Source organism: Anomaloglossus baeobatrachus, chromosome 12, assembly GCF_048569485.1.
Source record: "Anomaloglossus baeobatrachus isolate aAnoBae1 chromosome 12, aAnoBae1.hap1, whole genome shotgun sequence".
NCBI classification, from domain to species: domain Eukaryota; kingdom Metazoa; phylum Chordata; class Amphibia; order Anura; family Aromobatidae; genus Anomaloglossus; species Anomaloglossus baeobatrachus.
The window spans coordinates 62,559,665-62,584,590 of record NC_134364.1 but is presented as its reverse complement, the minus strand read 5'-3'; the positions used below and the strand labels follow the sequence as shown (position 1 = coordinate 62,584,590).

Sequence of the window (24,926 nt, the reverse complement as noted above, 5' to 3'; positions counted from 1 at the left end):
ACCTGCAGAAAAGTGACATGCACATTATTTTTCTCAAAAAATTCTGCAGAAAGAATGTTTTTGAGAAAAAAACGCAGTGCGCGCACATCTATTGTTTTGCTGGGGAATGTCTGCAGAAAGATTACAACCATTTTCTCAAGAAATTTCTGCAGCAAAACCACAAAAAAAGGTGGTAAAAACGCAGTGTGTGAACAAGGCTTTAGGATGAAAAAGAAAAATTCCTATGGTGAACAGCCATATTAATTGTTGTAAATTTTTTACTTATATAGGTTATATGTATTTTTGTTTCTCTTTTTAGGCTATCAGCTTCTGCCCACCTGTGGACTCCAAATATGACTGGATTGGTCCTCCCGATAGATATTCCAATCTTCGACCTATAAAATACTTTGCCCCAGCAGACGAGTCTCGTTTGGAAAGAAAACTTCGGGAATTGCGTCAGGAAACCCAAGAGTGGAATCAAAAGTTTTGGGAAAATCAAAACTTGACTTTCCTTAAGGTATAACTCCTCTTTGTGAAATAGTTGTTACAGGGTTAGTATAATTTGATACTTCAGACAGAAGATGCTATTACTTGGCATTCATCGCTTGCTATATGCCATTTAGCCATATAAATAGAGCTACATGTGCTGGATACGCAGCAGACATTACAGACTGATCTTGCATGTCCTATTCAAGCAGGATGGCCTGACTTGTAAACAAATCTATTTGGAAAGAAAACTCAAGCAATTGTGTCAGGAAAACATAAGATTGGAATAAATTTTTTATGTTAGATAAGACTCAATTTTTAACAAGAAAAAAAATCTTGCTCAAAAGTGTGTACATCTTATAGTCCCGAGGCAGCGTCCTCTGATTGAAGAGACGGCTGACAAACAAAGGTATCCAACCATTTGGATATAAAAACTTCAATTTATTAGTACAGCTTAAAAGGTTCCAGATACAATAAAAAATATTGCATCTGACTGACGGGGCCATCGACTATAATGGTGCAGACAGAGTCACCGTGTACCATTTTTGGGAGTGTACGCTTACTGGAGGTGGACGCCCAGATGCACCGTGTCTTTCCAAAAATAAGCCCTAGCAGGGATTTTCAGCATTTTCAGAGCAAGGCTTAAATATAAGCCCTCCCTCAAAAATAAGCCCTAGTCGCGGATCAATAATGAAGTGTCCGTGCAGCTGAAAAAGGTACAGATACTGCAGGACACTTCATTATAGACAGCAGGCACCCTGTAATCATACTCCTCAGACGCCGAGCAGAGGACCTGCGGTGATCGCACACACACACAATCAGATCTCTCACACACACACACCAGATCTTACACCAAACATCCGATCTCACACACAAACATCCAATCTCACACACAAAAATTTGATTGTACACATAATCAGATCGCACACACAAACATCGGATCATGCACAAACATCAAATCACACACACAAACATCGGATCGCACACATACTCACCACATCCAGCGACTCCGACCTCTTCTCGCCGGCAGAATCCTGAGAGGCAGTGCGGTGGAGCGCAAGGACCTACAGAACAGGACCTGCGGCCAGACTCGTGACTTCCTCCCATCATTCCCTGCGGCCGATTGCGCTGGATGTGATGTGCGCGCGTGTGTGTGTATGCGATCTGCTGTGTGTGTGTGTGCGATCTGCTGTGTGTATGTGTGCGATTGGCTGTGTGTGTCTGCGATCTGCTGTGTGTGTCAGTGTGTCAGCATGTCAGCCAGCAGTAGCGGAGGACGGCGTGCAATACCACCGGAGATCACAGGAGGACCTGGGAGCTGCACAGATGTCCAGGTCTGGTGAGTATGAGTCTCCTGGGAAGGGGGGGTTCTGCTTTTTTGGGGGGTAAATTTACCCTCCAACTGTGTTTCTCCAAGAATAAGACCTCTTCCAAAAATAAGCCCTAGTGCTTTTTTGGTGTCTGAGTGTCCATCTCCAGTAAGTGTATACTTCCAAAAATGGTGCATGAAAGAGCACACGGTAACTCCATCTGCACCATTATTGTCAATGGCCCCCGTCGGTGCATACGTTCGAAACCCGTTTTGTGGGAAGTTTAGATGGGGCTACTGAACGTGGAGAGGAATACAGTGTGAAAGGCCCCTGAGAGATATAAGCAGCTGCACAGTTCTCTCTCCTTCTGCCCAACACTGATCTGTGCAGAGCAGGGGGGAAAGTTACTAGGACCTGCACATCACTGAAGCTGCACAGGTGTGGCAGGGCCTGACTAGCTGAAGGACTAGCAGTCACATGCCTGGAACAAAAAATGTGGTAATATGTGTGTTGTAGCTGAGCTCTGCGTATGGTGTTTTTTAGCTGTTGTGTCTGTGTGTTGTAGCCGTGCACTGTGTACACTGATAAGCAAAAGGGTAACAATGGTTTGCACTTTTGCCTTTCAGGCTCCATATTTCACCATCCACTATAGCTTTCAGCGTGAGATGACCTTCATTTTATAGACAATCATCTTGGCTATTTCATACATAAATTTGACTTGCAGCTATTCAGCATATGATTAGTTATGCAGATTCTTGTTGTGTCTCTGTTTTATTTCTGTTTTTTCTTCTAAAAATCTAAATTGCAATTTTTATGATTTTGTTTCATGTATAATACAAAATTATATTGTGGTACAGTGTTAGCCAAAAAAAATTGATGTAAATATTTTTATGCCTGTATGATTTTGTTAGTATTTTGTAAATCCACCTTTGGCTGTCAGCATCTCTATCAGATTCATCCATGTCTCTACCGAAATCTGATCCCAGGTCTCTTCTACACGTTCCCAATGTTGGTGCATACTGGTCGGCTCTCTTGGGTTTGTATACAGCTTTGTCTTCACCTCTACCCGCAAGTGTTGGATTGGGTTGAGGTCTGGGGACTGTGGGGACAATCCATCTCCTCTATGTCATTGTCATTCAAGGATTGCTTTGCCAATCTCGACGTATTCTTCGTCGTCGTCCTGCTGGAACACTATATCGTCCTTTTCATCCCCATAGCACTCGGGTGTATAAAGTAACTGGTCTTGTAGGATGCTCACATATATCTCAGCATTGAGACCACCATCGATCCTGGTCAAGTATCCAACGCCTTTTACTGTGAAACAACCCCGGATTATCAGGCTTTTTCCACAGAACTTAACAGTTCCTTCAATTTCTTGATCCGTTGGCCCCTTTTTCCCTTGTTTCTTCCAGACCCATTTGTCCCCATCAGAACCGTCTATTGACTTTCATCTCATCGCTCCACATCACCCATTTCAAATCTTTTACTGTTCTTTTTTCGTACTTTTTTGCAAACTCGAGACGACGCTTCTTATAACGATATTGAACTTGAGGCTTCACCTTCGCCTTTTTTCGGGCCACCATTCCAGACTTGTGTAATGTGCGTCGCTCGGTGCTTATATGGATGTCTGTGATCTCACTATTATGAACTATACGGGATGCCTTCACTACCGGGTTTGTCGCGCTAGAACCGATAGACCTTGTGATGAGCGACTTGTTGACTTTGTTTTTTTGCCTGTACGTCACCTCTTAGCTTCATTTCATATTCTTCCTACTGTCATGGCCTCACATGATGCAGTTTGGCAATTGTCTTGGCTGAGAGACCGCTATCGATGAACTGGATGATGCGGTTTCTCTTTTCTTGGGAAGTCTTCTTCATGGCTGCTCTTCAATTCGAACCAGTGACGTTTCGCTTGGGATTTAACCTAACAAAACACTGAGCCTTTAGGGAATGTGAGAACAGGTTGTAATTTGTGTTCTACAGGAAGAAAAACAGTAACAATGCAGTGACATGACAAGAATCTGCATAACTAGTTATATGCTAAATAGCTGCAAGTCACATTTATGTATGAGATAGCCAAGATGATTGTCTATAAAATGAAGGTAGCCTTACGCTTGAAGCTGTAGTGCATGGTGAGATATGGAGACTGAAAGTCAACAGTGCAAAACATTGTTACCCTTTTACTCATCAGTGTATATTGTACACAGCGGAACTGTGTATTGTAGCTGAGCTATGTGTGTTGATGAAGTTAAGACGTTTGCATGCAGCAGAGCTGAGTGTGTATGCAGCAGTATTATGTATATGTGTACTGCAGAGAGTGTACATAGTGTGTGCTGTAAAGCTAGCTATATATATGATTGCCTTATTCTGTCTGTCTGTCTTGCTCCAAAATGACGTCATTACAGTGACAACCGTCGCATTGGCCGCTCGGCCCGGCCCGCGTTGGCCGCTCGGCCCGGCCCCGCCCCCGGCACACGTTGCCTGCTTGGCCCCGCCCCCGGCACACGTTGCCCGCTTGGCCCCGTCCCCGGCACACGTTGCCCGCTCGGCCCCGCCCCCGGCACATGTCCGCTCGGCCCTGACACACGGCCACTCGGCCCCGCACACATTAGGCACCTATACACCTCCCCCCAGGACTTCTCCACCTATTATCCTCCTCTCCCCCCAGGACTACTCCTCCTATTATACTCCTCTCCCCCCAGGACTACTCCTCCTATTAGACTCCTCTCCCCCCAGGACTACTCCTCCTATTAGACTCCTCTCCCCCTGGGACTACTCCTCCTATTAGACGCCTCTCTCCCCGGACTACTACTCCTATTATTCTCCTCTCCCCCCAAGACTACTCCTTCTATTATACTCCTCTCCCCCTGGGACTACTCCTCCTATTAGACGCCTCTCTCACCGGACTACTACTCCTATTATTCTCCTCTCCCCCCAAGACTACTCCTTCTATTATACTCCTCTCCCCCCAGGACTACTCCTCCTATTATACTCCTCTCTACACAGGACTACTCCTCCTATTATACTCCTCTCCCCCAGGACTACTACTCCTATTATACTCCTCACCCCCCAGGAATACTCCTCCTATTATACTCCTCTCCCCCCAGGACTACTCCTCCTATTATCCTACTCTCCCCCCAGGACTACTACTCCTATTATACTCCTCTCCCCCCAGGACTACTCCTCCTATTATACTCCTCTCTCCCCAGGACTACTCCTCCTATTATCCTACTCTCCCCCCAGGACTACTCCTCCTATTATACTCCTCTCCCCCCAGGACTACTCCTCCTATTATACTCCTCTCCCCCCAGGACTACTCCTCTTATTATACTCCTCTCCCCCCAGGACTACTCCTCCTATTATACTCCTCTCTCCCCCAGGACTACTCCTCCTATTATACTCCTCTTCCCCCAGGACTACTCCTCCTATTATCCTACTCTCCCCCCAGGACTACTACTCCTATTATACTCCTCTCCCCCCAGGACTACTCCTCCTATTATACTCCTCTCTCCCCAGGACTACTCCTCCTATTATCCTACTCTCCCCCCAGGACTACTCCTCCTATTATACTCCTCTCCCCCCAGGACTACTCCTCCTATTATACTCCTCTCCCCCCAGGACTACTCCTCCTATTATACTCCTCTCCCCCCAGGACTACTCCTCCTATTATACTCCTCTCCCCCCAGGACTACTCCTCCTATTATACTCCTCTCTCCCCAGGACTACTCCTCCTATTATACTCCTCTTCCCCCAGGACTACTCCTCCTATTATCCTACTCTCACCCCGGGACTTCTCCTCCTATTATACTCCTCTCCCCCAGGACTACTCCTCCTATTATACTCCTCTCCCCCAGGACTACTCCTCCTATTATACTCCTCTCCCCCCAGGACTACTCCTCCTATTATACTCCTCTCCCCCCAGGACTACTCCTCCTATTATACTCCTCTCCCCCAGGACTACTCCTCCTATTATACTCCTCTCCCCCAGGACTACTCCTCCTATTATACTCCTCTCCCCCAGGACTACTCCTCCTATTATACTCCTCTCCCCCAGGACTACTCCTCCTATTATACTCCTCTCCCCCAGGACTACTCCTCCTATTATACTCCTCTCCCCCCAGGACTACTCCTCCTATTATACTCCTCTCCCCCAGGACTACTCCTCCTATTATACTCCTCTCTCCCCAGGACTACTCCTCCTATTATACTCCTCACCCCCCAGGACTACTCCTCCTATTATACTCCTCACCCCCCAGGACTACTCCTCCTATTATACTCCCCTCCCCCCAGGACTACTCCTATTATACTCCTCGTCCCCCAGGACTTCTCCTCCTCCTATTATACTACTCACCCCCCAGGACTACTCCTCCTATTATACTTCTCTCTCCCCATGACTACTACTCCTATTATACTCCCCTCCCCCCAGGACTACTCCTCCTATTATACTCCTCTCCCCCAGGACGACTCCTCCTATTGTACTCCTCTTCCCCCAGGACTACTACTCCTATTATACTCCTCTCACCCCAGGACTACGACTCCTATTATACTCCTCTCCCCCAGGACGTCTCCTCCTCCTATTGTACTCCTCTTCCCCCAGGACTACTACTCCTATTATACTCCTCTCTCCCCAGGACTACTCCTCCTATTATACTCCTCTCCCCCCAGGACTACGACTCCTATTATACTCCCCTCCCCCCAGGACTACTACTCCTATTATACTCCCCTCCCCCCAGGACTACTCCTCCTATTATACTCCTCTCCCCCCAGGACTACTCCTCCTATTATACTCCTCACCCCCCAGGACTACTCCTCCTATTATACTTCTCTCTCCGCAGGACTACTCCTCCTATTATCCTCCTCTCCCCCAGGACTACTCCTCCTATTATACTCTTCTCTCCCCAGGACTACTCTCCCTATTATACTCCTCTCCCCCCAGGACTACTCCTCCTATTATACTCCTCTCCCCCAGGACTACTCCTCCTATTATACTCCTCTCCCCCCAGGACTACTCCTCCTATTATACTCCTCTCCCCCAGGACTACTCCTCCTATTATACTCCTCTCTCCCCAGGACTACTCCTCCTATTATACTCCTCACCCCCCAGGACTACTCCTCCTATTATACTCCTCACCCCCCAGGACTACTCCTCCTATTATACTCCCCTCCCCCCAGGACTACTCCTCCTATTATACTCCTCGTCCCCCAGGACTTCTCCTCCTCCTATTATACTACTCACCCCCCAGGACTACTCCTCCTATTATACTTCTCTCTCCCCATGACTACTACTCCTATTATACTCCCCTCCCCCCAGGACTACTCCTCCTATTATACTCCTCTCCCCCAGGACGACTCCTCCTATTGTACTCCTCTTCCCCCAGGACTACTACTCCTATTATACTCCTCTCACCCCAGGACTACGACTCCTATTATACTCCTCTCCCCCAGGACGTCTCCTCCTCCTATTGTACTCCTCTTCCCCCAGGACTACTACTCCTATTATACTCCTCTCTCCCCAGGACTACTCCTCCTATTATACTCCTCTCCCCCCAGGACTACGACTCCTATTATACTCCCCTCCCCCCAGGACTACTACTCCTATTATACTCCCCTCCCCCCAGGACTACTCCTCCTATTATACTCCTCTCCCCCCAGGACTACTCCTCCTATTATACTCCTCACCCCCCAGGACTACTCCTCCTATTATACTTCTCTCTCCCCAGGACTACTCCTCCTATTATCCTCCTCTCCCCCAGGACTACTCCTCCTATTATACTCTTCTCTCCCCAGGACTACTCTCCCTATTATACTCCTCTCCCCCCAGGACTACTCCTCCTATTATACTCCTCTCCCTCCAGGACTACTCCTCTCCCCCCAGGACTACTCCTCCTATTATACTCCTCACCCCCCAGGATTACTCCTCCTATTATACTCCTCTCCCCCAGGACTTCTCCTCCTCCTATTATACTCCTCTCCCCCAGGACTACTCCTCCTATTATACTCCTCGTCCCCCAGGACTACTCCTCCTATTATACTTCTCTCTCCCCATGACTACTACTCCTATTATACTCCCCTCCCCCCAGGACTACTCCTCCTATTATACTCCTCTCCCCCAGGATGTCTCCTCCTCCTATTATACTCCTCTTCCCCCAGGACTACTCCTCCTATTATACTCCTCTCCCCCCAGGACTACTACTCCTATTATACTCCCCTCCCCCCAGGACTACTCCTCCTATTATACTCCTCTCCCCCCAGGACTACTACTCCTATTATACTCCTCTTCCCCCAGGACTACTCCTCCTATTATCCTCCTCTCCCCCAGGACTACTCCTCCTATTATACTCCTCCCTCCCCAGGACTACTCTCCCTATTATACTCCTCTCCCCCCAGGACTACTACTCCTATTATACTCCTCACCCCCCCAGGTCTACTCCTCCTATTATACTCCTCTCTCCCCAGGACTACTCCTCCTATGATACTCCTCTCCCCCCAGGACTACGACTCCTATTATACTCCCCTCCCCCCAGGACTACTACTCCTATTATACTCCCCTCCCCCCAGGACTACTCCTCCTATTATACTCCTCTCCCCCCAGGACTACTCCTCCTATTATACTCCTCTTCCCCCAGGACTACTCCTATTATACTCCTTTCCCCCCAGGACTACTCCTTCTTTTATACTCCTCTCCCCCCAGGACTACTCTCCCTATTATACTCCTCTCCCCCCAGGACTACTACTCCTATTATACTCCTCACCCCCCCCAGGTCTACTCCTCCTATTATACTCCTCTCTCCCCAGGACTACTCCTCCTATTATACTCCTCTTCCCCCAGGACTACTCCTATTATACTCCTTTCCCCCCAGGACTACTCCTCCTATTATACTCCTCACCTCCAGGACTACTCCTCCTATTATACTCCTCTCTCCCCAGGACTACTACTCCTATTATACTCCTCACCCCCCAGGACTACTCCTCCTATTATACTCCTCTCCCCAGGACTTCTCCTCCTATTATACTCCTCTCCCCCCAGGACTACTCCTATTATACTCCTCTCCCCCCAGAACTACTACTATTATACTCCTCTCCCCCCAGGACTACTCCTCCTATTATACTCCTCTCCCCCCAGGACTACTACTCCTATTATACTCCTCACCTCCAGGACTACTCCTCCTATTATACTCCTCTCTCCCCAGGACTACTACTCCTATTATACTCCTCACCCCCCAGGACTACTCCTCCTATTATACTCCTCTCCCCAGGACTTCTCCTCCTATTATACTCCTCTCCCCCCAGGACTACTCCTATTATACTCCTCTCCCCCCAGAACTACTACTATTATACTCCTCACCCCCCAGGTCTACTCCTCCTATTATACTCCTCTCTCCCCAGGACTACTCCTCCTATTATACTCCTCTTCCCCCAGGACTACTCCTATTATACTCCTTTCCCCCCAGGACTACTCCTCCTATTATACTCCTCTCTCCCCAGGACTACTCCTCCTATTATCCTACTCTCCCCCCAGGACTACTCCTCTCCCCCCAGGACTACTCCTCCCCCCCCTGGACTACTCCTCCTATTATACTTCTTTCCCCAGGACTACTCCTCCTATTATACTCCCCTCCCCCCAGGACTACTCCTCCTATTATACTCCTCTCCCCAGGACTTCTCCTATTATACTCCTCTCCCCCCAGGACTACTCCTATTATACTCCTCTCCCCCCAGAACTACTCCTATTATACTCCTCTCCCCCCAGGACTACTACTCCTATTATACTCCTCACCTCCAGGACTACTCCTCCTATTATACTTCTCTCTCCCCAGGAATACTCCTCCTATTATACTCCTCTCCCCCCAGGACTACTCCTCTTATTATATTCCTCTCTCCCCAGGAGTACTCCTCCTATTATACTTCTCCTATTATAGTCCTCCTATTATACTCCTCTCCCCCCAGGACTACTCCTCTCCCCCCAGGACTACTCCTCCTATTATACCCCTCACCCCCCAGGTCTACTCCTCCTGTTATACTCCTCTCTCCCCAGGACGTCTCCTCCTATTATACTCCCCTCCCCCCAGGACTACTCCTCCTATTATACTCCTCTCTCCCCAGGACTACTCCTCCTATTATACTCCTCTCCCCCCAGGACTACTCCTCTTATTATGCTCCTCTCCCCCCAGGACTACTCCTCTTCCCCCAGGACTTCTCCTCCTACTATACTCCTGCCCCCCCAGGACTACTCCTCCTATTATACTTCTCTCTCCCCAGGACTACTACTCCTATTATACTCCCCTCCCCCAGGACTACTCCTCCTATTATACTTCTCTCTCCCCAGGACTACTCCTCCTATTATACTCCTCACCCCCCAGGACTACTCCTCCTATTATACTTCTCTCTCCCCAGGACTACTCCTCTTATTATCCTCCTCTCCCCCAGGACTACTCCTCCTATTATACTCTTCTCTCCCCAGGACTACTCTCCCTATTATACTCCTCTCCCCCCAGGACTACTCCTCCTATTATACTCCTCTCCCCCCAGGACTACTCCTCTCCCCCCAGGACTACTACTCCTATTATACTCCTCACCCCCCAGGATTACTCCTCCTATTATACTCCTCTCCCCCAGGACTTCTCCTCCTCCTATTATACTCCTCTCCCCCAGGACTACTCCTCCTATTATACTCCTCGTCCCCCAGGACTACTCCTCCTATTATACTTCTCTCTCCCCATGACTACTACTCCTATTATACTCCCCTCCCCCCAGGACTACTCCTCCTATTATACTCCTCTCCCCCAGGATGTCTCCTCCTATTATACTCCTCTTCCCCCAGGACTACTCCTCCTATTATACTCCTCTCCCCCGAGGACTACTACTCCTATTATACTCCCCTCCCCCCAGGACTACTCCTCCTATTATACTCCTCTCCCCCCAGGACTACTACTCCTATTATACTCCTCTTCCCCCAGGACTACTCCTCCTATTATCCTCCTCTCCCCCAGGACTACTCCTCCTATTACACTCCTCTCTCCCCAGGACTACTCTCCCTATTATACTCCTCTCCCCCCAGGACTACTACTCCTATTATACTCCTCACCCCCCCAGGTCTACTCCTCCTATTATACTCCTCTCTCCCCAGGACTACTCCTCCTATTATACTCCTCTCCCCCCAGGACTACGACTCCTATTATACTCCCCTCCCCCCAGGACTACTACTCCTATTATACTCCCCTCCCCCCAGGACTACTCCTCCTATTATACTCCTCTCCCCCCAGGACTACTCCTCCTATTATACTCCTCTTCCCCCAGGACTACTCCTATTATACTCCTTTCCCCCCAGGACTGCTCCTTCTTTTATACTCCTCTCCCCCCAGGACTACTCTCCCTATTATACTCCTCTCCCCCCAGGACTACTACTCCTATTATACTCCTCACCCCCCCCCCCAGGTCTACTCCTCCTATTATACTCCTCTCTCCCCAGGACTACTCCTCCTATTATACTCCTCTCTCCCCAGGACTACTCCTCCTATTATACTCCTCTTCCCCCAGGACTACTCCTATTATACTCCTTTCCCCCCAGGACTGCTCCTTCTTTTATACTCCTCTCCCCCCAGGACTACTCTCCCTATTATACTCCTCTCCCCCCAGGACTACTACTCCTATTATACTCCTCACCCCCCCCCAGGTCTACTCCTCCTATTATACTCCTCTCTCCCCAGGACTACTCCTCCTATTATACTCCTCTTCCCCCAGGACTACTCCTATTATACTCCTTTCCCCCCAGGACTACTCCTCCTATTATACTCCTCACCTCCAGGACTACTCCTCCTATTATACTCCTCTCTCCCCAGGACTACTACTCCTATTATACTCCTCACCCCCCAGGTCTACTCCTCCTATTATACTCCTCTCTCCCCAGGACTACTCCTCCTATTATACTCCTCTCCCCAGGACTTCTCCTCCTATTATACTCCTCTCCCCCCAGGACTACTCCTATTATACTCCTCTCCCCCCAGAACTACTACTATTATACTCCTCTCCCCCCAGGACTACTCCTCCTATTATACTCCTCTCCCCCCAGGACTACTACTCCTATTATACTCCTCACCCCCCAGGTCTACTCCTCCTATTATACTCCTCTCTCCCCAGGACTACTCCTCCTATTATACTCCTCTTCCCCCAGGACTACTCCTATTATACTCCTTTCCCCCCAGGACTACTCCTCCTATTATACTCCTCTCTCCCCAGGACTACTCCTCCTATTATCCTACTCTCCCCCCAGGACTACTCCTCTCCCCCCAGGACTACTCCTCCCCCCCCTGGACTACTCCTCCTATTATACTTCTCTCCCCAGGACTACTCCTCCTATTATACTCCCCTCCCCCCAGGACTACTCCTCCTATTATACTCCTCTCCCCAGGACTTCTCCTCCTATTATACTCCTCTCCCCCCAGGACTACTCCTATCTCCCCCCAGAACTACTCCTATTATACTCCTCTCCCCCCAGGACTACTACTCCTATTATACTCCTCACCTCCAGGACTACTCCTCCTATTATACTTCTCTCTCCCCAGGAATACTCCTCCTATTATACTCCTCTCCCCCCAGGACTACTCCTCTCCCCCCAGGACTACTCCTCTCCCCCCAGGTCTACTCCTCCTGTTATACTCCTCTCTCCCCAGGACGTCTCCTCCTATTATACTCCCCTCCCCCCAGGACTACTCCTCCTATTATACTCCTCTCTCCCCAGGACTACTCCTCCTATTATACTCCTCTCCCCCCAGGACTACTCCTCCTATTATGCTCCTCTCCCCCCAGGACTACTCCTCTTCCCCCAGGACTTCTCCTCCTATTATACTCCTGCCCCCCCAGGACTACTTCTCCTATTATACTTCTCTCTCCCCAGGACTACTACTCCTATTATACTCCCCTCCCCCAGGACTACTCCTCCTATTATACTTCTCTCTCCCCAGGACTACTACTCCCATTATACTCCCCTCCCCCCAGGACTACTCCTCCTATTATACTCCTCTCCCCCAGGACTACTCCTATTATACGCCTCTCCCCCCAGGACTACTCCTCCTATTATACTCCTCTTTCCCCAGGACTACTCCTCCTATTATACTCCTCTCCCCTCAGAACTACTCCTATTATATGCCTCTTTCCCCAGGACTACTCCTCCTATTATACTCCTCTCCCCTCAGAACTACTCCTATTATACTCCTCTCCCCCCAGGACTCCTCCTCCTATTATACTCCTCACCTCCAGGACTACTCCTCCTATTATACTTCTCTCTCCCCAGGGCTACTCTTCCTTTTATACTCCCCTCCCCCCAGGACTATTCCTCCTATTATACTTCTCTCTCCCCAGGGCTACTCCTCCTATTATCCTCCTCTCCCCCCAGGAATACTCCTCCTATTATACTCCTCTCCCCCCAGGACTACTCCTATTATACTCCTCTCCCCCCAGGACTACTCCTCTTATTATATTCCTCTCTCCCCAGGAGTACTCCTCCTATTATACTCCTCCTATTATAGTCCTCCTATTATACTCCTCTCTGAGGGGTGCGCAGCATGGGGGGATGAAGCACGATGGGGGGTTGAAGCACGAGGGGGGGTGCGTAGCATGGGGGGATAAAGCACAATGGGGGGATGAAGCACGATGGGGGATGGAGCATGATGGGGGGTGTGCAGCATGGGGGATGGAGCACAATGGGGGTTCACACCTCCCCCCAAAACACACACACACGCACCGCACAACACACCACACACACACTGGGAATCACAAACACCGCCCTACACAGACACCCCCACACACAGACAACGCCGCACACACAGAACACCCAACACACAAACACCGTGGCACACACAAATATACGCACACACCGCGCAACACACGCACACACACACACTGCACAAAACATACCTCCCCCCCAAAACACACACACACACCCACACAAACCGCGCACCACACACAGCACCACAAACACACAACGCTGCAGACACACAGCGCTCCACAAACAACGCAACACACAAACAACACCGCTCTCACCCCCCCCACACCCAGGCAACACTCAGAACATTTACAGCGCCCTACACAAACACTTGGCAACTACACACAACAACATCTATATATATAACAAAAATCATACATTAACTACACAATAAATTCTAGAATACCCGACGCGTTAGAATCGGCCACCCTCTAGTGTATATATATATATATATATATATATATATATATATATATATATATATAAACACTAACTATAACTCTATTCTCTCCCTATTCTTCTCTAGTGCATTAGTTATTGATATTGATAGTCAGACACCCTGCAGTCCAGACGGGAACTATCTTCCTATTAGACTCATGGCCGGATTATACTGCAGGCTGTAATCCCATTCTCATTATTGAATGTGTTTGTTTGTTTTTTATTTGTTTCAGGAAAAAGAAGAATTTATCATCTCAAAACTTGATGCCTTGGGTTTGGGACTGAGAGATGAGGAAGGTGAGACTTCTTGGGGGATGACTCGGTCGGTATATGTGTTATGAACATAAATCACTCTCGCACAGATGGGTTATGAGAAAGGGGAAGGTGTGGTTGCACCCAACTGGTCCCTGTACAGTTTAAAGGACCCTAGCCACACAACTAACCGCACCACCTCGTACCTGGCTACCTAAAAGGCTGCCAAAGGGGCTTCTTGTACTTCCTGAAAGACTAGAGGGGAGGCCGCCACACACTGTGTACAATGGGGGGCAAAAGATCTGCAGGAAAAAATAGCAACCCAGTGTGAGATAAGCTGAAACAAGTTCCAGTAAGGGGAAAGTATTAGGGGCTGGGAAAGAAAACACAATATTACAGCAGACACTTAACTGGTGTATGGTTAAAAGGCAAACTTCTATTCTGAAGGGCTGGAACTCCAAGATACAAGTGTACATAAAGATATAGCCAGCAATGAGGGGTGAACGTATATAATGCAACCCAGAATGTGATAGGGAAAACAGTAACCGGAAAATGAGAAACACCTGGAGAGGAGCGAACCAAGATAGGAAAGCAAAGACCATAAGAACCATCAGCATTTAGACAGGCAAGAAAAGGCAATAGCCCATCAGACAGGAAACAACCACTACACCACAGGTCACCGGATCGAATCCGTACGTTTAGCCATGACAATTTGTTCTAGTTTTTGGTCACTGGGCCATTCATGTTTTTCTCCTTGATTCTCCAAGGAAATAAGTCTGGGATCTGGTGACGGTCCTTATTATGCCCTAGGTGATCTCTGATTTTGGGTATTATAATTGATTGACCACCATTTTGGAGTCGTCAAAACTTTATTCTTATATTTTACCCAGTCATAAAACAGACTAAAATCCCCAGCAGTAAATTACGTATGTCCCATAACGATAGTCGTACCAATGTACCAATAGTCATACCAGTCATTGTGTCTTTACGTAGTTGTCCCGTCAGTTTTCCTTTGCAAAGTTGAACTGAGTTCATCAGGGGACATTACATTGGAACATGCTGAGTTCTATTACCTGGTAGCATGGAGCACGGCCGATGTCTTCAGCCCCAGCAGACTTTTGCTCTAAGGGGACAAGTTGTAATAATAAGGCAGAGTTTGGCTACTTTGGTCCATCATGGTGCATGTGTGACTCTCCACCCTCAATTTAAATGCTGAATACCCCCCTGCTTTAGAGATCGCTGGGTCACGATGCATTGGGGTTCTCAGTGATCAGACATTTATCACCTAACTTTTTTTTTGTATGCAGAAGGCAATTTATGGTTTTATTTCTACACAAGCAGTGTTACTACAAGTACATGGCAGATCTCCAAATGTTGCAGATCAAGCTCACATAGCATGCTGGGAGTTGTAGTTTTGCACTAGTGGTGGATCCACAGGTTGAATATTGCTGATTCAAGGCAATAGGAATGTGTTTCTCTCCATCTTGAACATAACGTCTGATGACTCTCCGCACGTCGCTGTCTCATCATGATGATTAATACATGGTGCTCGGCCAATGTACCGTCCGTGCCAAACATCTTCTCTGCCCTTCACAGGACGGAAGAGGACACTGGATGCAGAAGTGATGGCGGAGTTTTATAAGAATTTCCTCAGCAAGAACTTTTCACAACATGTACAGTATAACAGGTAATTGTATCACTTATTCCCACTGTAAGACGGCAGCACACAGTTTATAGTATATTATGGGATGTCCGTCTGATAGTTGGGAGGATGATATACAAAACTGTTCTGTATTGTGAGGCTTTTATTTTGAGTAACGTCTTATTCCCACCTCTTTTGTGTATTTGCTGGAAACTATCCCCCACCTCCCCAACCTATTACATTATTCCGTCTACAACTCTCCTTATGTTGGGATACTTCATCCCACCTCAGTGTTTTTCTCTGGTTTTCGTTTTACAGAGCACTACTGCGTGCCAGACTACTCTCGCTCTTGTATCATTACTGGACTACTTCCACCCTAGTATAATTGTGTGCCGGACAACTCCTGCCTTAGTATTACTGTGTGCCAGATCACTCCCACCTTAGGCCCTGTGCGCACTGGAAAATGGAATTTTCTCAAGAAAATTCCGCAGGATCTGAAAGATTACCGCACCCGCCGTAAAAAACCGCGGCAAACCGCACATGAAAACCGCATGCGGTTTGCTGCAGTTTTACCGCGGTATTGCCGTGGTTTTGCCGCGTGCGGGTTGGTACATGTACTTTAATGCATTCAATGCAATAAAGCACATTGAAAAAAAAAAGTCATTTCCTTCCAAGATAGATAGCTAAATAGACAGATTGAAGAATAGATAGAAGAATAGATAGATAGAGAGATAGGTAGATAGATAGATAGATAGATAGAGGACAGATCACTGCATTTCTCCCGAGCAGTAATGTGTGTTCACATTACCGGCCGTGGGAAATGACCGGTAATTACCTCTGCTGTCTCGCTGCGAGGCTGCATTCAGCGCTGTGTCAGTGTCACTCGCTTCTGGATGCAAGCATCGCAGGACGTGGATTACGCCGGACCTGTGTGTTTCGGGGGGGGTTAATAAACGGGTGAACCAGGAGCTTTTTTGTGTTTTATTTAAAATAAAGGATTTTTCGGTGTGTGTTTTTTCACTTTACTTACGGGTTGATCATGTCAGCTGTCACACAGACGCTGCTATGATCAAGCCGGGACTTAGTGCCGGCGATCCGCTGCCATTAACTCCTTCTATTACCCTGACTGCCACAGCATCACGGCAGCAGGAAGAGCCGGGGACACTCCGGTACTGTCGCATAATGGATGCGACAGTCCCGGGGCAGCTGCGGCTGATATTCTCGGCTGCGGGAGCGGGGAGTGAGGCGGGGGACATTAACCCTGCCGCTCGCCCTCCCCAGCCTGAGAATACCGGGCCGCCGCTGTGTGCTTACCTTGGCTGGACGCTAAAAATACGGCGGAGCCCACGTGTTTTTTTTTCTATATGTCCGTTTGCTTTCTATGTGTATTCTATTTGTCTGTGTGTGAGTGTGATCTGTGTGTGTGTGAGTGTGATGTGTCTATGTGATGTGTGTGTTTACTCTCCTCCGCTTCCTCTTCCTGCCATAATGACATCACTTCCCTGCAAACTGCAGGCAGCACTGTACATTACCGCAGGTAAACCGCGAAATACCGGAGGGAATTACGCAGGAAACCGCAATGAACCGCACAGAATTTGCTGCCTGCGTTATTCCCTGCAGGATTTCACGATTACATTGCAGTCAATGGAGTGAAATCCCGCAGCGATGTGCAATTGTTTTTGCTGCGGGAATCCCGCAGCAAAACATGCAGCTGTCAAAATCCGCATAGTGCGCACAGCATTTTTTTTTCCATAGGTTTTGCTGGTGATTCACTGCAGAGATGTTATGAACATTTTCTGCAGCGAAACATGCAGCAAAACCGCAGGAAATCTGCGGCAAAAAACGGCAAGTGCGCACAGGGCCTTAGTATTCATCACTATGTGGCAGACCACTTCCACCCTCATACTACTGTACACTGCACAATCACGCCCTCATACTGCTGTGTGCAGGAAAACTCCTACCATAGCAGTATTGTGTGCCAGATGAGGCCTATCCTAGTACTACTGTGTGCTGGACCATTCTCACCCTTGTACTGCTGTGTGCTGACCCCTCCTGCCTCAGTTGTTCCTTGTGTCACACCACTGTAGCTATAAATGTTTAGTAATACCCATAGCAACACTATTGCTCTATAAATTTCTCATATTTTGTATTGTCCTTAGCATTATTTCTTCCCATATGTGAGTATTATTATTATTATTATTTATTATTTTAGCGCCATTTATTCCATGGCGCTTTACATGTGAAAGGGATATACATAATAGGGGCAAGTACAATAATCATAAACAATACAAGGCACAGACTGGTACAGGAGGATAGAGGTCCCTGCCCGCGAGGGCTCACAGTCTACAGGGGATAGGTGAGGATACAGTAGGTTAGGGTAGAGCTGATAGTGCAGCGCTGTATCAGACTGAGGGTTACGGCAGGTTGTAGGCTTGTCGGAAGAGGTGGGTCTTCAGGTTCCTTTTGAAGCTTGTCAAGGTAGGAGAGAGTCTGATGTGTTGTGGCAGAGCATTCCAGAGTATGGGGGAGGCACGGGAGAAATCTTGAATGAGATGGTGGGAAGAGGAGATGAGAGGGGAGCAGAGAAGGAGATGTTGTGAGGATCGAAGGTTACATGCAGGTAAGTACCGGGAGACTAGGTCACAGATGTAGACATAGATGGAGATGAGAGGTTGTGGATGGCTTTGTAGGTCATGGTTAGGGTTTTGAACTGGAGTCGTTGGGCAATGGGAAGCCAGTGCAGGGATTAGCAGGGAGGAGCGGTCGGGGAGTAGCGGGGGGACAGGTGGATTAGCCGGGCAGCAGAGTACCAGCAGAGTTCACAATTTGCCAGGCTATCTTTCTGCTGATGTATATTTAGATTCCTATTACAACGCAACGTATTTATAGAGATTTTATGGTAGACATTACCGATCTGTGGATTCTTGGCAGTAAGACTGCTATTATATAATTTATACAGCACCTCAGACCTAGAGGTAGAGGCAGATTTCATATTTAGCAGTAAAATATTATACTGAAGGTGTAGTATTTATTATACTAATTGAAGTCTGTTTTTTTTCCTTCTTTTTGTTTTCAGAGAATGGTACAAGAGGAATTTTACAATCACGTTCCTTATGGGAAAAGTCACATTGCAAAGAGCGCTGAAGAAGATTCGAGGGAACTAGCCAAATTGTATTACAATTTTTATTAAATGCAATTTAGAAACCTACAGGTATCATTGTCGGTGGTATGTTCTTATGTAGTGGCGCGCATTGCTTCACCGTCAGCTCATAGATACTCCGGGATAAGTATTTAAACCATATTTTGTATATAGCTGCCCCCCGAGACACTATATATAATATATATATATATATATATATATATATATATATATATATATATATATATATATATTATTATATATAGTGTCTCGGGGGGCAGCTATACACAAAATATGGTTTAAATATAGCTGCCCCACGAGACACTATATATAATATATATATATATTACACACACATAGTGGGGTAAAAAAGTATTTAGTCAGCCACCAGTTGTGCAAGTTCTCCCACTTATAAAGATGAGGTCGGCCTGTAATTGACATCATAGGTGACCACAACTATGAGAGACAAAATGAGAAAACAAATCCAGAAAATTACCTTGTCTGATTTCAAAGATGTTTTTTGAAAATTATGGTGGAAAATAAGTATTTCATCAATAACAAAAGATCATCTCAATAATATGTGATGTACTGTATCCTTTGTTGGCAATGACAGAGGTCAAACGTTTTGTGTAAGTCTTCACAAGGTTGGCACACACTGTTGGTGCTATGTTGGCCCATTCCTCCAGGCAGATCTCCTCTAGAGCAGTGATGTTTTGGGCCTGTCACTGGGAAACAGACTTTCAACTCCCTCCAAAGGTTTTGTATGGGGTTGAGATCTGGAGACTGGCTAGGCCACTCCAGGACCTTCATATGCTTCTTACGAAGCCACTCCTTTGGTGCCCTAGCGGTGTGTGCTTGGGATCATTATCATGCTGAAAGACCCAGTCACGTTTCATCTTCAATGCACTTGCTGATGGAAGGAGGTTTGCACTCAATTCTCACGATACATGGCCCCATTCCTTCTTTCATGTACACGTATCAGTCGTCCTTGTCCCTTCGCAGAGAAACAGCCCCAAAACATGATGTTGCCACCCCCATGCTTCACAGTAGGTATGGTGTTCTTTGGATGCCATTCAGCATTCTGTCTCCTCCAAACATGATTAGTTGTATTTCTACCAAACTGTTCTACTTTGGTTTCATCAGACCATATGACATTCTCCCAATAACTCTTCTGGATAATACAAATGCTCTCTAGCAAACTTCAGACGGGCCTGGACATGTCTTGACTTAAGCAGGGGAACACGTCTGGCACTGCAGGATCTGAGACCCTGGTGGCGTAGTGTGTTACTGATGGTAGCCTTTGTTACGGTGGTCTCAGCTCTATGCAGGTCATTCACTAGGTCCCCCATGTGGTTATAGCATTTTTTGCTCACCGTTCTTGTGATCATTTTGACCCCACAGGGTGAGATCTTGCGTGGAGCCCCAGATCGAGGACGATTATCAGTGGTCTTCTTTGTCTTCCATCTTCCTATTATTGGTCCCACAGTTGATTTAATCACACCAAGCTGCTTGCCTATCGCAGATTCAGTCTTCCCAGCCTGGTGCAGGGCTACAATTTTGTTTCTGGTGTCATTCGACAGCTCTTTGGTCTTCACCATAGTGGAGTTTGGAGTGTGACTGAGGTTATGGACAGGTGTCTTTTATACTGATAACAAGTTCAAACAGCAGGTGCCATTGATACAGGTAATGAGTGGAGGACAGAGGAGCCTCTTAAAGAAAAAGTTACAGGTCTGTGAGAGCCAGAAATCTTGCATGTTTTTAGATGACAATTTTCCACTATAATTTGTAAAACAAATTAGACGCGGTGATTTTTTGGATTTGTTTTCTCATTTGGTCTCTCATAGTTGTGGTCACCTATGATGTCAATTACAGGCCCCTCTCATCTTTTTAAGTGGGAGAACTTGCACAATTGGTGGCTGACTAAATACTCCCCCCCCCCCCGCTGTATAATATGCTTTATATTTATAAAGAGTACCGTATATCCTTGTCCTTACAAACTGTTCCAACTCTTTACATTGTATACAGTTTGTTTAAACAAAAAAATATTAAAAATGAAAGCTGTGCTTTAGTCCCCTTACTGGGGTCCAGTGCTGAGTCTGTGCCACTAACCAGGTATCTTTTGTTGTCTGGAAAACTGACGTCTCATTGACAGCACTGCAGCCAATCCCTAAGCTCAGCTGCTCTGCCAATGTAGACGGCATGAGCTGCTGATCTCACTGATTGACTGCAGCTCTATCAACATGATGTCAGCGAACCACGCAACAGGCACCAGGAGCAATTGCATAGATACAGCGCTGGACCTGGAGAGGGTGAGTATAGCACAATTTGTTCTCTTTTAAAACTCCAACCGCAAGATGTGTTTTCCTGGAAAACGGAAATATACAAAATAATGCTAAAAAATATAGTTTCTATATAGAACTCCATAGCAGTCCAATTTTGCAGTTACTGTTTTACAATATTTACAGATGGAAAGAAGCGCAGCAACAAACTGGTGCGCTAACACATGAATTAGTAAATGAACACGTAACAGAAATGCAGCAGATTTTCCATGCAGATTGATGCATATAAAATCTGCAGAGGACAGCGATGATAATAGCTGATGACAATCGTGTATCGTACATGAGATAATTACACGGCCGTCATTACATTTCTCCTAATCTGCTGTTTTTTCTCTTTTACTCGTTCGCTGCCTGTCATGTTTTCTGCTCTGTGACTAATTAGTCATTTCCTCCTGAATAATTCTGAACAGCGGGGAAGCTGCTAACCAAGGTTTGGCAGTAAATTCCCTCTACTATGTTTTGTACAAGGACTTAAAAATGATTTTCCATTCAGCTAGAGATCCTGAATCTGAACCTCTGTGTAATTTTAGCTACTCATGATCACCCACACTCATCAGCTCCAGTATTTTATATATATTATTGCTCCATTAATTTTCCATGTGACTGCTGGAAAAAATGGCAGCCTTTGCTTGATAAAGAAGAGGCCGGATACATTCTGATTCTTTAATTATCAGGCCTTGTGTATAGAACGACCCATGACGTACTGGGTACGTCATGGATCGTGTGCCGGTAAGCCCCGCCCCCTGCCGCCGGCAGGCGCCAGCGATCCGCGCACATATCAGCTGTTATCAACAGCTGACATGTGTGCCTGCTAGCCGCGGGTGGAATCGCTTCCACCCGCGGCCATTAACCCCTTACATTTCGCTGCCAAAATCTGGCAGCGATATGTATATGGGCGCCGCCATGACAGTCACTTACCCCGCCCCCACCGGAAGTCACGTGACATGATCACGTGACTTTCGGCGGTTGCCATGGTAGCACAGGGTCATGTGATGACGCCTGTAGCTAACATGACTCACTTCCTCTCAATGCCGGAATACAGCCGGCATTGAAAGTAAAGCAGCAAATCTGCAGTTCTCAGCTCTGTAGCTGAGATCTGCAGATAGTGCAAAGCGATCGGATTGCTGATCGCAATAGCCCCCTAGGGGGACTAGTAAAATAAAAAAAAAAAGTTTTATAAAAAAACCTAAAAGTTCAAATCACCCCCCTTTCACCCCATTGAAAATTAAAGGGTTAAAAAAATAAAAAATACACACATATTTGGTATCGCCAAGTTCAGAAATGCCCGATCTATCAAAATATAAAATCAATGAATCTGATCAGTAAACGGCGTAGCGGCAAACAAATTCCAAACGCCAAAATTACGTTTTTTGGTTGCCGCAAATTTTGCGCAAAATGCAATAACAGGCGATCAAAACGTAGCATCTGCGTAAAGATGGTACCGTTAAAAACATCAGGTCGAGACGCAAAAAATAAGCCATAACTGAGCCTCAGATCCTGAAAAATGAGAACGCTACGGGTTTTGGAATATGGCGCAAAACGTGCGCCACGTTTTTTGGACAAGCTTGTGAATTTTTTTAACCCCTTAGATACAAGTAAACCTATACATGTTTGGTGTCTACAAACTCGCACCGACCTGCGGCATCACATAGATACCTCAGTTTTACCATATAGTGAACACAGTGAATAAAATATCCAAAAAACTATTGTATGATCACACTTTTTTTGCAATTTTTCCGCACTTGCAATTTTTTTGCCGTTTTCCAGTACACTATATGGTAAAACGTATGGTTTCATTTAAAAGTACAACTCGTCCCGCAAAAAACAAGCCCTCATATGGCAAGATTGATGGAAAAATAAAAAAAGTTACGCCTCTCGGAAGAAGGGGAGCAAAAAACAAAAACGCAAAAACGGAAAGTGCCCGGGGGCTGAAGGGGTTAATAAATATCAAAAAACCTTTAGATATAAATCCATAAGGATTCAATAAATAAAGGAAATGATGATGAAGTTGATATTAAAATTATTATTTTTATTAAATGATTAAAATAAATATTCATTACAAATCCATAGACGTAAAAGGCAGGAAAAAGTCCCATAAATTATAGCAGCGGTTTACTAGGAAAATAAAGTGCTTAGTACAAGGACCACTATAAAATATCCATTTATCATATACAGCAAAGTTAAATATCCAAGTGATATGTTGTATATGATGGAGATATAGTATAATTACCCATATAAAACAATAAAGTGTAAGGATGTATTAAATTGTAAGGGAAACTTTACCTTCAATGTGGTCTGTAAATGATCCAAAGTCTACCGCTATGCCCTGACGTGCGTTTCAGCGATCCTTTCCTCAGGGGGTGCTAAGTGCTTGTGTATACCGTGTTTTTCCAAAAATAAGACCTCCCCCAAAAATAAGCCCTAGCAGGGATTTTCAGCATTTTCGGAGAAAGGCTTAAATATAAGCCCTCCCCCGAAAATAAGCCCTAGTCCCGGTTCAATGATGAAGTGTCCGTGCAGCTAAAAAAGTTACAGATACTACAGGACACTTCATTATACACAGCAGCACCTGACAATTACACTCACCTGACACTGAGCGGCAGGACCTGCAGTGATCACACGCCCGCACACATCAGCTCACACACACACACACACACACACACACACCAGATCTCACACACAAACATCGGATCACACACACAGTCAGATCGCACACACAAACATCGGATCACACGCAAATATCAAATCACACACACAAACATCGGATCGCACACACATCGGATCGCATACACACTCACCTCTTGTCGCCGGCAGAATCCTGAGAGGCAGTGCAGTGGAGCGCAACGAACAGGACCTGCGGCCGGACATGTGACTTGCTCTCATTCCCTGCGGCTGTAAGTGCTGGATGTGATGTGAGTGTGTGTCTGCGTTCTGCTGTGTGTATCTGTGATCGGCTGTGTGTGCCTGCGATCGGATGTGTGTATCTGTCATCGGATGTGTGTATCTGTGATCGGCTGTGTGTGCCTGCGATCTGCTGTGTGTATCTGTGATCTGCTGTGTGTGCCTGCGATCTGCTGTGTGTGATCTGCTGTGTATATCTGCGATCTGCTGTGTGTGTGTGATCTGCTGTGTTTGTGTGTGTGTGATATGTTGTGTGTGATCTGCTGTGTGTGTGATCCGCTGTGTGTGCCTGCGATCTGCTGTGTGTGTCAGCGTGTCAGCTAGCAGCAGGGTAGGACGGTGTGCAGCACCGACCGGAGATCACAGGGAGGACCTGGGAGCCACGCAGACGTCCTGGTCTGGTATGAGTCTCCTGGGAAGTGGGGGGGTCTGCTTTTTTGGGGGGTAAACTGACTCCCAACCGTGTTTCTCCAAGAATAAGACCTCCTCCAAAAATAAGCCCTAGTGCCTTTTTGGGGGCAAAAAAAAAAAAAGACAGTGTCTTATTTTTGGAAAAACACGGTAGATTTCCTTTTTTAAAGATAAGGTTAGTTTCACACTTGCGTTGAACGGTATCCGTTGCATTGCGTTGTGTGACAGATGCAACGGATGTTTTGCATATAGTGGCACAACGGATGCT

The 24,926-nt window shown here is 46.8% G+C and overlaps 1 protein-coding gene across 1 annotated transcript in view; it reads left to right on the top strand.

Annotated features, from left to right (window-relative positions):
* COA8 (cytochrome c oxidase assembly factor 8) overlaps window positions 1-19,076 on the top strand; it is a 28,809-nt gene extending 9,733 nt beyond the window's left edge. Inside the window, 4 exon segments of the mRNA XM_075331049.1 lie at window positions 299-496; window positions 14,208-14,271; window positions 15,823-15,913; window positions 18,945-19,076. Of these exon segments, the coding sequence (XP_075187164.1) occupies window positions 299-496; window positions 14,208-14,271; window positions 15,823-15,913; window positions 18,945-19,032 (441 nt within the window). The 3' untranslated portion in view covers window positions 19,033-19,076.
* Window positions 19,077-24,926: the final 5,850 nt, after the last annotated feature.